General features: G+C 41.5%; 1 protein-coding gene and 1 non-coding gene across 4 annotated transcripts; one reads left to right on the top strand and one right to left on the bottom strand.

Annotated features, from left to right (window-relative positions):
* Positions 1–5,537: 5,537 nt before the first annotated feature.
* trnaa-ugc (transfer RNA alanine (anticodon UGC)) lies at positions 5,538–5,609 on the top strand. The gene has a single exon. It is a non-coding gene; the product is annotated as a tRNA-Ala (tRNA).
* A 3,392-nt stretch (positions 5,610–9,001) lies between these two features.
* On the bottom strand, positions 9,002–14,499 carry LOC139409907 (lysosomal membrane ascorbate-dependent ferrireductase CYB561A3-like). 3 transcript variants are annotated; one of them, XM_071155318.1, is made up of 6 exons: positions 14,303–14,499; positions 13,739–13,934; positions 11,599–11,807; positions 11,212–11,366; positions 10,680–10,842; positions 9,002–10,127 (listed from the first exon to the last, which is right to left on the bottom strand). In XM_071155318.1, the coding sequence occupies exons 2-6, from the start codon at positions 13,926–13,928 to the stop codon at positions 10,104–10,106; spliced, it is 741 nt and encodes a 246-aa protein (XP_071011419.1). In that variant the 5' UTR covers positions 13,929–13,934; positions 14,303–14,499; the 3' UTR covers positions 9,002–10,103. The 3 variants fall into 3 exon arrangements, with proteins under 3 accessions (XP_071011419.1, XP_071011420.1, XP_071011418.1); XM_071155319.1 differs by having other exon boundaries at positions 13,739–13,930; positions 14,299–14,499; XM_071155317.1 differs by having other exon boundaries at positions 14,299–14,499.
* Positions 14,500–15,554: the final 1,055 nt, after the last annotated feature.

Raw genomic sequence — 15,554 nt, forward strand, 5'->3', positions numbered from 1 at the left:
CAGATAAACCTAAGGAGGTCTCCAGTCTCTCCTACCAGTCTCTCTCTTCCAGCAGACTGAGTAGGTCCTGAGTAGGTCCAGTAGGTCTGGTTCCTGTTCCTTGGATAGGTGGTCAGTCTGTGTGGGTGCATCAGACTGGGAGTGTTCAGGCTAGGTGGGGGTGTCCAACTTGGAATGGTCAGTCTGTGTGGGTACGTCAGATTGGGAGTGACCCTCCCCCTGAAGCTCCTTCTCCAGCTCCAGGCAATGTGTCCTCTCCTGCTCCAACATGGTTGTCAGCTTCCCCACCTCCACATCTTGGAAGACATTGGAGAACACTTGGTTATGGAATACATCTTCGGCCTAAATGTGTTGTTCAGATACCTTCCCCAGCTGCTGGATCTTGGTGTTGCAGTACTCTCTGAGCTGCTCCATCTGCTCTGGGTAATCTTGACTAGATCATACAAAACACAGGCAGATTAGATACAATACCAACAAATATGATTTCTAGTCAGTCAAAATGAAAGGTTCTCGGCTAAACTTACAGTGCAAGGGCAGAGACCCTCTGCAGGTCCTTCATTTCCTCTTTCAGTGTTTCAACCTCTACCTTCAGGTCAATGTTCTGTGTTGAGACAAACTCACATGTAGTGTGTAGGCCTAATCAACCCAACATCAGTGCCTGACCTCACTAATGTTCTTGTGGCTGAATGGAAGCAAGTCCCCACAGCAATATTCCAGCATCTAGTGGAAAGCCTTCCCAGAAGAGTGGAGGCTGTTATAGCAGCAACTAGGGGACCACCATATTAATGCCCATGATTATGGAATGAAATGTTCAACTTGCAGGTGTTCACATACTTTTGGTCATGTAGCGTATCTACCTCAATTACCTCGTACCCCTGTGCATCGACTCTGTACTGGTACCCTGTGTGTATAGCCAGGTTATCATCGACTCTGTACTGGTACCCTGTGTATATAGCCAGGTTATCATCGACTCTGTACTGGTACCCTGTGTATATAGCCAGGTTATCATCGACTCTGTACTGGTACCCTGTGTATATAGCCAGGTTATCATCGACTCTGTACTGGTACCCTGTGTATATAGCCAGGTTATCATCGACTCTGTACTGGTACCCTGTGTATATAGCCAGGTTATCATCGACTCTGTACTGGTACCCTGTGTATATAGCCAGGTTATCATCGACTCTGTACTGGTACCCTGTGTATATAGCCAGGTTATCATCGACTCTTTACTTTTCTATTATTTCTCTATTTTCTTTCTCTCTGCATTGTTGAGAAGGGCCCGTAAATAAGCATTTCACTGTCAGTCTACACCTGTTGTTTACAAAGCATGTGACTGCTGTGTCTGCACCTGTGTTATCTCCTTCATGGTGAATGGCCCATCGGTGGTCAGCAGGTCCAACTGCCCCAGCTCTTCTGCAAGGTCCATTTTTTAACGCTCTGCTGACAGTTTGGTTGAGTTTGAGTTGAGTTTGAGTTGAGTTTAGTTGATTTTATTTTTTACAGGGACAGTGCACATTAATCAACGTTTCAGTAAAAGTGCCGGTTTTAGCCAGCCGGTTAATTTTCAATATAGACAATCATTGAGCAGTGAGCACACGCAGAGCAACATAGGACAAGCAAGACGTAGCATACAGACAGAGAAACATAGAACAAAAAGCAGCAAGACAAAATTCATAAAAGCAACAAAGTGTTTCCACACCTCACAAGCTACAGACAACAGACAACATGGAAAGCGACAATACACAGCTAGGGATTATGTTCACAAATCTGATTGACCTTTAGCCATGTCTTCATGCATTTTGTGAAAGTGTGATATGTGGTGCAGTTGTGTGTGTCTGATGGCAGTGTATTCCTGACATGGGAAGCCTTCACAGAGAAAGCTGACTTACTAAAGGTGCTTTTCCTCAAGGGAACTATACAGGCTGGCTATAGGTTTGACCTAAACACGGCCTGGTCTGGCGTTTAGCAAAAAGTATAAACCAAGCAGTGAAACAAGTAATCATGAGAATTCCACATGACATGACGTCTCATGTATAATAGTTTCTATTTGGAGTATTTCACCTGTTAGGGTGAAGAGCAGCACAACCATGTTCATATTTGATTTGAATACGTCTGCTCCTCCTGACCGCCAATGACACCAGTGCTCTTTCTAGATCTCAGCAAATATTTTGATGTTATGTAACAATTGTCTCCTAGGTAACAACATGAAGCTTATGCATTCCTTAAAAGTGATAGCTATCATTAAGAAACTTTCCCACCTTCTTTGATATCATCAGCGAGGATGAGGCGAAGCAATATATTTTTCAACTGTTTGAAGATTTGACTGATGTATGCAGTGGTGATGTTAGTATGTAAATCTTGGTGTACATGTATTTTTTTAAAGATGCTTGTCAGCAAAGCCACTACACAACATAACACAATACATGAATTGCACTGTAACGGTGACAAACGGTGCCCACAAACTGTTAGGGCCTACATAAAGCTGTCCCAACGGCAGAGCCCCAACAGCAACTTACCACTGCTACACCGGGCTATCAGCCTTGTCTGGCAGTGAAACAGTTAATTCAGCCTCATTTACTGCCTTGTAAAAAAACATAGCTGATATGGCTGACTTGCTTAAACAAATGTGGTTTCTACTGACAATTGAGGTGTACAAACTATGGCATACTGTAAGGGGATGACAAGCAGATAAAAGGCAATCCGTAATTCCGATTAAGACATTAATGAGCGAGCTAGGATGTACATAGTCAATATAACTATTTGTTCAGCACTTTTGAAATGCACAGTGACAGAATTCAGAACATTGGCCATTCTTACAGTATTCTTCCCTGTATACCAAGTCAGAACCATAGAATAAATAAAGGGGGCATATAAAGCAGACAATGAAAGCTCTTACAATATTCAATGATTACATTTCTCTAAAACAGGCTATAGGCTACATGTGCACCACCAAGTCAGAACAGTTGACGAAATTATGAGGGGAAAAGGGACCAAATTATTAGGGTGAGGCATATGGGCTACTAACAGCTTACTACACAACATACACTTAGTATTACTTTCTTAGCTACAGTATATATATATATATATCTCCCTGGCATATTACATAATTTATGCAGCAGCATACAATACATTTTTGGACTCACCTTGCTGTGCTGTGCTCACTTGAACAGGAAAGTGGCTCGGCAGTCCTTCGTGGTCAACATTTGTCATTAAACTTAGTCATCAAAGTCTGGCATTCTCTGGATTTATGGTGCTTTCAAGACAACTGGGAATTCTGAAAAAAACATGGTAGAATCATGATGACGTCAGTGATCTTCAGGTCGGAACTCTAGAAAGAGGCCTGAGTTCCTGACTTGCAATTCCGAGTTGGATGACTGTTCAAAACCAATTTTTCCAGTCGGAGCTGGTATTTTTCAGAGTTTCCAGTTATCTTGAACTCACTGAAGTCTGAGATGTCTCAGTTCCGAGTTTCCAGTTGTTTGAGCGTGGCAGAAGATATGCTGGATTGACAGCATGGCCAATGTTGAATGTTTACCCTTTTAAGCTTTGAAAAATATCCTTAAACTCAAACTTGGGACCACACATCCAGTGCAATTAGCCACTGATTCCTTCAAAACCACTCATTGTTGAATTTGCGATTTCCAACTTGTTGTGTAATGTTTATGTCCAATGGCTGATGAGCACCAATATGTTTTATTTATAATTTCTCTTCATATGACAAGGATTGAAAAGGATTTGCCATAAGATTGTTGACTTGATTCATGGTGATGACTGCTAGCTTGCTAGCTAAGATCAGTCCAATCAAAGCTACTGTAGATATGTGATTTGATGTCATTTTATCTGTGGCCAATGAGCTTGAGCCTTCTTGGATGGGCACTTCTAATGTAAGTCTATGGCAGCACCCAAGGGGCTTGAATTCTTTAGCTCTACCCTTAGAATTTGCAGTGACTAGTGTCCCTACGAGTGACAGAACACTGAGCCAATCATGGCACAACTACAGAACATTACCAACCTCTACTATATCAAGACGAGATGGTTGGAGTCTTACAATGTTTAATAATCTAAAGGGGTAGGCAAGGGAATGGTCGTGGTCAAGGCAGGTAGAATGGTCAGGCATGCGGGCACAGAGTCCAGAAACAGGTGTAACCGATGTGAAATGGCTAGCTAGCTAGCTGGCTGGTGCGCGCTAATAGCATTTCAATCGGTGACATCACTCGCTCTGAAGTAGTTGTTCCCCTTGCTCTGCAAGGGCAGTGGCTTTTGTGGTGCGATGGGTAACGATGCTTCGTGGGTGTCAGTTGTTGGTGTGTGTAGAGGGTCCCTGGTTCGTGCGAGGGGACGGACAAAATATATACTGTTTCATTGATGCTGTTGACCCGGATCATTGGTTGCTGTGGAAAAGGAGAAGGTCAAAAGGGGAGTGAGTGTAACCGATGTGAAATGGCTAGCTAGTTAGCGGTGTTGCACTCTAATAGCGTTTCAATTGGTGACGTCACTCGCTCTGAGACCTGAAGTAGTTGTTCCCCTTCCTCTGCAAGGGTTTTGGCTTTTGTGGAGCGATGGGTAACGATGCTTCGGAGGGTGGTTGTTGTTGATGTGTGCAGAGGGTTCCTGGTTTGAGCCCGGGTCGAGGGGACGGACAAAAGATATACTGTTACCCAGGCAAGGGTCAAAACCGGGAGGACTACAAAAAGGAAAATAGCACGCTGGTTGACTTGACTAAACATACAAGATGAACTGGCACAGAGAGACAGGAATAAATACACTGGGGGAAATAAGCAACACCTGGAGGGGGTGGAGACAATCACAGGAACAGGTGAAACAGATCAGGGCGTGACACCCTATGCTCTGTATTTTCCGCTGGCTGCACTGAAAGCACTGAGCTAGGCGGAAACAGCTGCATTTTGGTGCTGCCTTACTCAGGCAAGAAAAAAGAGCCCATGTTTGTATGCGTCTTTATTAACTCAATATTATATATATATTTTTTAACATTGTTTGCAAACTGATAGGTGACATGTATTAATGCCAAAATAAAATGTAAAACTGGCCCTGCCCTGAATGACGGGTCGCCACTGGATGTATTGGAGTCCAAGATACTGAAATACATGGATATTACAATGCATACACAATAAGACATTCAAGTTGAACGCACAAGTCAAATTCATGATAACAACATGTACATTAAGGAGACTCAATGTGTTTATTAATGTTTATTTACCACCATCTTTGATGGCTAAAGATCATATCCAAATATAGCCTTTCTTTGGTGATATCAAATATCTGGTGAAATCAAACGTTGAGGTCTGTCATGGTTTATACAGTATGTAGTATGGAGATACTGCCATCTTGTGGTAAAGGTAAAGAACAATCTTTCCGGTGTCCTCCGTAGGCAATTTAACTACAGTATATTCTCTGCAATAACGGAGTATACTTTTTTTGAGAAATGGCAACTGCAAAAACGTTATTTCATTGATATATTCAATTACATTTCCAATGCTTTGTTTAGAAAACCGTATTTTTTCTCGATTTGTATGGAAGGGGATGTAGCTCAGTGGTAGAGCGCATGCTTTGCATGTATGAGGCCCCGGGTTCAATCCCCGGCATCTCCACAGTTGTTTTCACAATTTTGAATAACCCATTGTTTTGTCCAAATCTCTATGGATTTCACCCGTAGTTTAGTTTAGCTCAGTGTTATTGGTCAAACAAAATACGTAAGCAGCACGCACTGCTTATTTAAACTCAGACTTGTGTTCGATTGTGACCACTCAAGGCTTCCTCTCTGCATGACTACAGACCATTGAGATTGATGAAAACACAGAGGTTTTTGGATTGTATGTGCAATGTAGTTGACATAAGGAATCGGTTGAAAGTAAATATGACAAATATAGATGGCGCATCCTGATGTCCACTACAGAAGACATTTATGAACAAGCTCTTATTTAGATCTTATTTAATCAGTGACGTGTATTCATGGATCCAAGGGAAGCCAGGCTTCACCAAAAAATGGACCAAGAAAAATAATAAAAAATAATAATTAATCTTTCGTCTCTCTGTGTTTCATAATGTTCCTTAAATTCGCAAGAGGCTGAATAAATCTCACAGGAGAAAGCATCCGTGTGAGCGAATCAGCGCCCCTCTGTCTCTCTAAGTGTAGGCCATCTATCCGATGCTGTCTGTTGTCTCCTATCAAATCCCATTAAGAGCATACCTTACTGACAGAAAAACTTGAATTGTTGCATCTCGTTGTGTTGTTGTCCTCCGGTGGCTAGCTAGCTACCTAAAATTGGCCCCTTCCTAAATTAGACATGGATGGAGATAGGGATTTGGACTTGTGTTAGCCCTGTCCTGCAGTCAAATTACCTAGTGGCCTCATGGGTGCAATATTAATATTTTTCATTATTTTATAATTTTTTAAACGCCGAAGATCCAATGTTTCTATGTCAAACGGTAAAGTGTAATATTGGGATGCAAACTCAAAATTGAATACATTTTAACTCTAACTCTATATCTGACATGGTACAGATTTATTGTAAGCACATAATCATGTATGTGAGGTGTATACTTAGATTTGTTTAAGACTTCCAAGAAACACACTGTGTGACCCTGATTTAGCCCACTGCATTATTAAGATCCCCGATTCTTGGTCTGAACATTAACAAGCATCACTTGCTGCGCAGATTTGGGAACACAAAGAACGTATATCAGGAGAAATCATTTAAAAAACTGACGCCCATACTTCCATGTTACAGTGCTTGTTAACAGAAAACAGACGGAAGACAGAGTGGACTACCTGTGCTAATTAGCTATTGCTGTCTCCAAACACCTGTGTGTAAATGGAAGATGGACACCTCAAACTTGTTGTCACTGAAAAATACTGTTGGCTGCAACTGTGTTAAAACCGGTTAAAACAGTGTACAGTTAGTGTGTATTTTGTGAAATAAGTGTAAAATTATTTTGATGTGATATGAAAGTAGAGAGATTTATGTTTCTAGAACCGTACCGCAATTGAGAATTGATTCAGGTTTAGATGGAGTATTTGGCTGTTTTGGCTTCCAGAGCCAATTCGCCTTTAAACAGAACATTTAAGGTCCTTGGACTATAAGGAATAATGGTAGGCTCCTTTAGTCCATTATTGGGCTAACACCTGCCTAACACCTGCCCTCGCCGTCATTAACAGAACTGCAGTGAAAAAGCAGAGCCCGACAAGGGGGCGAAGGACACTGTCTACCGTTGTCCTAACTAGTTAGCTACTGTTGTTGCCACCACCTCTTATTCTTCCTATGTGGGGTTTATCGGCAATTGGCATCCAACGTTATGGTGCATTCCCATCACTTACAGTACTGGAGCGCCCGCCTCCCGCCTGTGTACTGGAGTTCTAGCTGAAAAATGTACCAATAGAAGTATAAATCAAATCATCAAATCAAATTTATAGCTCCCAGATTGCAGTTCCTATAGATTCCACTAGATGTCAACAGTCTTTAGACAGCTTTCAGGCTTGTTTCTTAAAAAACAAACAAGTAGTTGTAGTTTATCCAAGGTGTTTCTCATCAGGACAGGTAGACTTTTGGCGCACGTGAATGAGGGCGCGCTCTTCGTTATTTTCCTTTTCTATTGAACACCGTTCTTTCCGTCTGAAATATTATAATTTATTTACATAGTAGGGTACCTGAGGATTGATTAGAAACGTTGTTTGACTTGTTTGGATGAAGTTTACTGGTAGCTTTTTGGATTCCTTTGTATGTATGTTGAAGGAGTGGATTACTGAAATCAATGGTACCAACTAAACTGACTTTTTGGATATATTGAACAAAACAAACATTCATTGTGTAGCTGGGACCCTTGGGATTGCAAACAGAGGAAGATCTTCAAAGGTAAGTGATTTATTTTATCGCTATTTGAGATTTTTGTCATGCCGGTGCTGGTTGAAAAAGTATCTTGATGTGGGGCGCTGTCCTCAGATAATCGCATGGTATGCTTTCGCCGTAAAGCCTTTTTGAAATCTGACAACTTGGTTGGATTAACAAGATGTTAACCTCTCTAGGGTACCTGGCCAACATCCAGTGAGATTGCAGAGCGCCAAATTCAAATACAGAAATACTCATTATAATAATTCAGAAAAGATACAACTATTTTACATTGGTTTAAAGATTAACTTCTTGTGAACCCAACCATGGTGTCAGATTTCAAAAATGCTTTATGGCGAAAGCATACCTTACAATTATTTGAGAACATAGCCCAGCAGACAAATCTTTACAAACAGTAACCAGCCGGGTAGAAGAGATACACAAGTCAGAAATAGAGATAAAATTAATCACTTACCTTTGATGATCTTCATATGGTTGCACTCAGAAGACATTCATTTATTCAATAAATGTTCGATAAAGTCTCTTTATATCCAAAAACCTCCGTTTTGTTCACACGTTTTCTTCAGTAATCCACAGGCTCAAACGCAGTCACAACAGGCAGAAAAAAATCCAAATAGTATCCGTAAAGTTCGTAGAAACATTTCAAACAATGTTCATAATCCATCCTCAAGTTGTTTTTAGCCTAAATAATCGATAATATTTCAACCGGACAATAACGTCGTCAATATTAAAGGTAAACAAGAAAGGCACTCTCTCGGTCGCGCGCATGAAAAAGCTCTGTGACACGGCAGGGTCCACTCATTCAGACTGCTCTTACTCCCTAATTTTTCAGAATACAAGCCTGAAACCATTTCTAAAGACTGTTGACATCTAGTGGAAGGCATAGGAACTGCAATTTGAGTCCTAAGTCAATGGATACTGTAATGGCATTGAATAGAAAACTACAAACAAACAAAAAAAACTACTTCCTGAATGGATTTTTCTCAGGTTTTCGTCTGCCAAATAAGTTCTGTTATACTCACAGACACTATTTTAACCATTTTGGAAACTTTAGAGTGTTTTCTACCAATTATATACATATCCTATCTTCTGGGCCTGAGTTGAAGGCAGTTTAATTTGGACATGCTTTTCATCCAAAATTCCAAATGCTGCCCCCTACCCTAGAGAAGTTAAGCTTTTAAATGATGTAAGACACTTGTATGTTCATGAATGTTTAATATTACAATTTTGTCATTTGAATTTGGCGCGCTCCAGCTTCACCGGATGTTGTCGATTTTGATCCCGCTAGCGGCTTCCGAGCCCTAAAAGAGCTTTTAAGAATGGACTATGCAGTTGTACAGCCTAATAATTGTATGGTATAGGGCCTATAGATCAATTCCTACATGAATATGTCACTTTGATTAGTCTTGCCTTCCAGGTCACCTAATTAGTCATTTTGGAAATATATATTATTTTCTGGAACGACTACATGTACCCATCTCATTGTTATTTGTCACACCCTGATGTTTCACCTGTCTTTGTGATTGTCTCCACCCCCCTCCTGGTGTCGCCCATCTTCCCCATTATCCCCTGTGTATTTGCACCGGTGTTGACTATTCTGCCTGCCCTGAGCCTGCCTACCGTCCTGTGCCTTTGCCCCACCTATCTGGATAACCGACCTCTGCCTGCCTTTTGCCTGCCCCTGTTCGATTAATAAACTGTTGTTACTTCGACGTTGTCTGCATCTGGGTCTTACCTGACATGTGAGAGTTATTACATTGTTAGAGACACACAAATTGCTTTTGCACCCACCATGCGTCATGTCAGCAATGGTCATATGAGGTGAAATGTGTATATTTTGGGATGTGAGCACTCAGTTTTTTATTTTTTACCTGACAAAAATTAGTTTTGGTTCAAAAGGTTGTCAATAAAGTGGTGAATTATTGTTCTATACTAGTATTCTTTATTAGCCCAACACCTATGTTTTTAAGGATGTGTGTATGACCACAAACTTTTCTATAGGGCTTATACCACACAATAAGGCTTTAATGCACATAGTCTCCCATATACTATAGACGGTATAGAGTAAAAACATTGCATGTCAGTCATCATGTCATTATGTCACGTGTAACTACTACCACAGCTGGTGTTCTGAGACACAGGAGGGAACATCAGAGTGTTCTTCGTCTCCAATTGATCCATTATCCAAAAATAGAAAAGGGCAGGGAGAAGAAGAGAACACCAAGGTCTTCTACTTCTTCAGTTGTCCTCCGGAAGCAATGACTGGAGTAAAAGCATAAAAATGACAACTATAATTCCAAGCACAGTAGGCTTCAGCCAATAAAAAAGCATCAGGGCCGGTATTCATAAAGCATCTCAGAGTAGGAGTGATGATCTAAGATCGGTGAACATAATGAATAAGATTACATGGATAGGGGGGCCAACATTGGCAAGCATTTAGCTCAGTCTCAAAGGCAAAGCCAAGGGTCTACTAAGCTCAGTCTCAATTACAAAAGCCAGCTAGGTCTGTTTGTGTCCTTTGGAAAATGACTGAATTTTGCCATGAACTGCACAAATCCTTTGTCATTGTCACAATAGGTGCATTTCAGATTCACATTTTCTGTGCAGGTCTGTAGAGATTATAGAATCAGTCATTATATCATGTTGATGTGGTTCCTATAGATAATAAATACTTGTCCAGGTATTGTAAAGGTATGATAATCTGCACAGACCTGCTTAGAAAATATGTATCTGAAACACACCCGATAACCTGGCTATCCCAGAAACAGGCTGTCACTCAGTCTAGGATATTACTGCAGACAGCAAAATACTCACTCTAGAGCTCTCCTCCCCTGGCTCCAGCCTATTCCACCTCTGGTTGGACAGGATTCCAAGGACCACCAACCCAAAGGCCACGATTAGGACACCCAGGAAGTTAGCAAACAAGGCCTCTGCAGGATGTGAGGAATAGGCTGCGGTGCTGTTGCTGTTGCCATTGCTGAATAGAGAGATAAACCCTCAAATTAATGACATCTCCTTTCATGGAGTCACTGAAGTTAAAGGGAAAGGCTAACCTGGGAACCAATCTGTTTCTGTGGCCAACTCTTTCGTCAATGTCAAGAGTTTTGGGGCACCAAGGCTAAGGAAATACTACAATGAAATTGCTTTTATGCTCTTATAAGTTGTCAAACCTAATTTTGTTCTGTAAAATGTAAAGTTCTTTAATTTATCCATAACTGTGAATATTTAATGTAGCTTAAAGCTTTTCAATGTCACATAGGCCTTTATACAGAAAATCATTGTGTAGATTGTTGGACCAATGTAGTTAGTTGTTATTGGTGGAGGATCAGCGTTTCTAGTCACTCACAGAGCAAGGAGCAGTTTTTCGTTGATGCCAGAGAGACAGGAGGCCAGGCTGAGGATAAAGATGGCCATGCCCATCCAGGCGTGAACTGGTTTCAGGAGCTTACGGAACCCGAGGGGAGAGCAGGGAGACAGGAAACCAACCAGGCCAAGGACCCACTGACCAATGAGAAGGGAAGGAAAAGGGTTGAGCAAGATGGGTTGCGTCAAATGAGCTTGAGGTAGAAAAGCTGCCCAATGTGCAATTTGAACCTTGAGCACAGGTACATGAATGTTTTTTTTATTAGGGTCTGAACATGAAAAAGTTACTAAGAGCCCAGAGTTTTCCCTGGTCAGTTCACATGGGTCAGGGAAAAAAAACGGGTCCCTGCCCAACGTCTCCCCCTCCTACCTGGGCAGTGAACAGGACTACGGTGCAGATGCCCACCCAGCTGTGGAGGGAATACAGGTTGGGGATGTGGTAGCCTGTGTGGAAGTCAAACACAGCACACAGCCCAAGGATGGACAGGATCAGGGAGGACAGCAGCAGAGCAGCGTGCACCAGCTTCCAGTGCTGCTTCCTCTGACTCCAGGTAAAGGGGATGCGGTATAGGATAGCCGCTACAGACAACACACATACACAGACACAGACACAGACACAGACACACACACACACACACACACACACACACACACACACACACACACACACACACACACACACACACACACACACACACACACACACACACACACACACACACACACACACACACACACACACACACACACACACACACACACAGAAAGAGGGAATACTTTTAGATCAGCCTTTCCCAGGTGGTGGGATGTATTATCTCCGCTCTGTGTTTGTCTCTTCTGGGTGCACTAGCCTGTCCTACCACATGTAACATGACCCCTCCCACATGTTATTCCATACAGTTTATAACCACTTAGTATTTATAACCACTCCAAGACCTATATGGATACTTACAATAATGTACTGGTACACAGTCACATCATTGAGGAACGCTACAGTGCAAGGTCAGTTGAAGGTCACTAATAAAGTAAATACAGAAAGACTGATTGGGAGTGGGGGGACTTGGGAAGAGTATAGTGTATTAATTGTTTCATGTATACTACGTGACATGGGGATGTAGGGAGACTGAAGATTGGAAGATTGCCATGGCACAAATGGTGCCTTCAGAAAGTATTCACACCCCTTGACTTATTCCACAAAAAACTGTGTTACAACATGAATTCAAAATTGATTACATTTTGATTTTGTGTCACTGACCTACACACAATAACCCATACTGTCAAAGTTAAATTAAGTTTCTAGAAATGTTTGGAAATTAATACAAAACGAAAAGTTGAAATGTCTTGAGTCAATAAGTACTCAACCCCATTTGATATGGCAAGCCTAATTAGGTAGTAGGATGGATGAGTGGGCATATGACGCAAACATCAATCAATCCAGCGATTGTGAGTTTAAATCTCATCACGGACAACTGTAGCAATTTAGCTATTTAGCAACTTTTCAACTAGTTACTACTTTTTTAGCTACTTTGAAACTACTTAGTATGTTAGCTAACCCTTTCCCTAACCCTAACTTTGACTCTTTTAACTAACCCTTCCCCTAACCTTAACCCTTCCCCTAACCCTGACCTTAACCCTTTAACCTAACTCTTAACCTTAACCCTAACCCCTAGCCTAGTTAACGTTAGCCAGCGAGCATACTAAATGGAGTGTTGGAATTATATACAGAATAATACGAAATGCTCTGAGACCAGATTGACAGGTTGGTCAAAGCGCTTCTGTTGGAAGTATTTCGTTTTTTGGTGTAGTTTAAAAAGCCTTTATTATATCTTGTCTTTGTGATAGACCTTGTGGAGATGATACCTGACCTGGATCCAAAGAGAAGGCCAGGTCTATTTATTTTCTTTCAAATACTTCAGACGCGTTTGATTTAGCTTGACACAATAGAAACAGTGGAATCAAGTACACACGTAAGAAATTGAAAGAAACCAAATTCAAACAAGTTTTTAGAGAGAACCCTCAAAGGAGAAAACAATTGACAACTTTTCCAAACGGAGGTTTGTTTTTGTCACGCCTGCTCCCGCTCCCCCTCTCTGGCGCTCGAGGGCGCCAGGCGGCCCATCATCACACACCTGTCAACATCGTTATGCACATCAGCGCTTCATTGGACTCCATCACTTTATTGATTGCCCCCTCTATATCTGTCTATTACTCAGTTTGATCCCAGTGTCAGCATTAATGTCGTTATGTTCCCCCCCTCCAGACGCTGTCCGTGTTTTGTTTCATGTCTGGTATTTATTAAATATTCACTCCCTGTACTTACTTCTCATCTCCCAGCGTCTGTCCTCACAGTTTTCTAATTTACAATCTGCCCTGCTATAATTTCCATAATTTCTTGCTTTTGTCCACACAGTATGAAGCAATCTGAGATGTTCCATTAAATGAAAATATGAAATACTGGTGATTGAATTAAATGTATTATGGTCATTATCATAATCATTATTGTGACCCACCGTTCCCATACAGGACTACCAGGCCAGTCACCATGAGCACGGGATGCCAGTTGAACTGCAGAAAGGACGCATCCCAGGCAAAGCCACCACGCCACACGATGTTCCAGTAACTGACAAACACCACACACAGCAGTCCCAGACACAGGCACAGCACGTAGTTCCCATAGAACAACACTGTGGAGGAGATCATGTCTGTCTATGTGTGTGTTTGTGTTTGTGTTTGTGGTGGGGTTGTGTGTGTGTGTAAGAGAGTCAGTGAGAGAGAGAGAGAGAGAGAGAGAGTGAATGAGAGTGTGAGAGCGAGCGAGTGAGACAGAGAGTGAATGAGAGTGAGAGCGACAGAGAGACAGAGAGACAGAGAGAGAGAGAGAGAGAGAGAGAGAGGGATGAATGGATAACGATTACCATTAACTTTATCTTGAAAAAGCAAAGATTATGTATAAGTACATAATAAGTAAGCATGACATAACAGCTTAAACAGCATAAAACATGGTTAAAGGTTAATAACATTATATACATTTTATTTAGTAGTACTATTGAGGGAAAGTATCATCACTTACCTACTTTGATGAAATTGTTCTTTGCCCTTGTTTTTGTTCTTTTCCCTCCTTCTCTGTTCTCACAAATGTTTTATCAGCCAGTCCCCAGTGTTACAGAGAAACACAAATTAAAGCTCCCTGCTCGTTTGTCATCCAGTGCAGGAACATTCCCCTAAAATCTGTGTCTGAGATCCTTACTAATTAAGATTGAGTTAGACGGTCTTTTCCCTCCCCTAACTCCTGGAGATCATAATTTTGTAAGTGCTTCCTCTTTCCTAAAAAAAGGAAAACAAATGTTGGATGTCATTGAAAAACATTTTTCATAATATGTTTTCTGCCAAGTCATTGTAGATCGAAGGGGCAGCATCACAAAGGCGTCTGTGTGAATGAGTTAAACCATGTCATCTGAATTGCCACAGAGCTGGACCATGGAGAAGGTTAGACAGAGGAGCGCGTAACTCTCTGATTTGAGCTGGAACAGATGACCATAGAAGGAACATAAGGCCTATCACACAGGGGTAACAGGACACACTTTAACTGGGAGACAAAATAGAGACATGCAAAATATTCTTTCACTACCCAAAAATGAAGAGCACAGTGCTCATACACTGAAGAATTCCCCAAGAGCATAAAGTCATGTAACAGTTTTATTTGAAGGATACAGAAGAATACAGGTTTTTCAGAAGCTGTCAATGATATCAAAGTCCCTAAAGAAGTGACATAGTTTTAGTCAGCATTCAGATGTTCAGGTACAAATGTGCATTTTCATGTTTGTGAGGTGTTTTGCGATGTGTTCTGTGTTGGTATGACAGCTTGGTTAAGATGCGTGAGAAGTGTAAAAAAAAAGACATATTTGAAAAGCCTTCTTTTTCAATGGCATGTTTGTTCAAGTGAACAGATTCAAAATCAGGGAAACAACCTTAATGAATGCCTGACAATTGCCAATGTCGGAACTGGTCAGAGCACCTTCTAATGATATTAACCAAAGAATACAGTTTCAATGGGATCAATCATTGCTATAGCTATACATCATATAAGATGAAAGACACAGGAGAGGACAAAGCCATGCACGGAACAATCTGTCTGGAACATATGTTTTCATCGTTCTCGTCCTCCACAAAGACGGAGATAAATTTGTTCTCCACCCAAGGCAGCTCTTGACTCTGCAAGGCCAGCACACGGACACACTGCACGTCTTTCCTGAAGTTGAACTTCTTGCCACCGGGCTGCTGCTGCAGCTTGGTCAATGTGTCACTGCTGCCAGTGGCAGCATTGGA

The sequence above is a fragment of the Oncorhynchus clarkii genome, chromosome 5 (genome assembly GCF_045791955.1).
Source record: "Oncorhynchus clarkii lewisi isolate Uvic-CL-2024 chromosome 5, UVic_Ocla_1.0, whole genome shotgun sequence".
NCBI lineage: Eukaryota > Metazoa > Chordata > Actinopteri > Salmoniformes > Salmonidae > Oncorhynchus > Oncorhynchus clarkii.

Bases quoted from the DNA above. Each gene is read 5' to 3' on its own strand.
- LOC139409907 (XM_071155318.1), bottom strand. From the start codon at position 13,928: ATGATCTCCTCCACAGTGTTGTTCTATGGGAACTACGTGCTGTGCCTG. The intron at 11,808-13,738 runs GTGGGTCACAAT...TGTTGTCTGTAG, and splicing joins GGTAGTCCTGTATGGGAACG to CGGCTATCCTATACCGCATC. The intron at 11,367-11,598 runs GTAGGAGGGGGA...CTCATTGGTCAG, and splicing joins TAGTCCTGTTCACTGCCCAG to TGGGTCCTTGGCCTGGTTGG.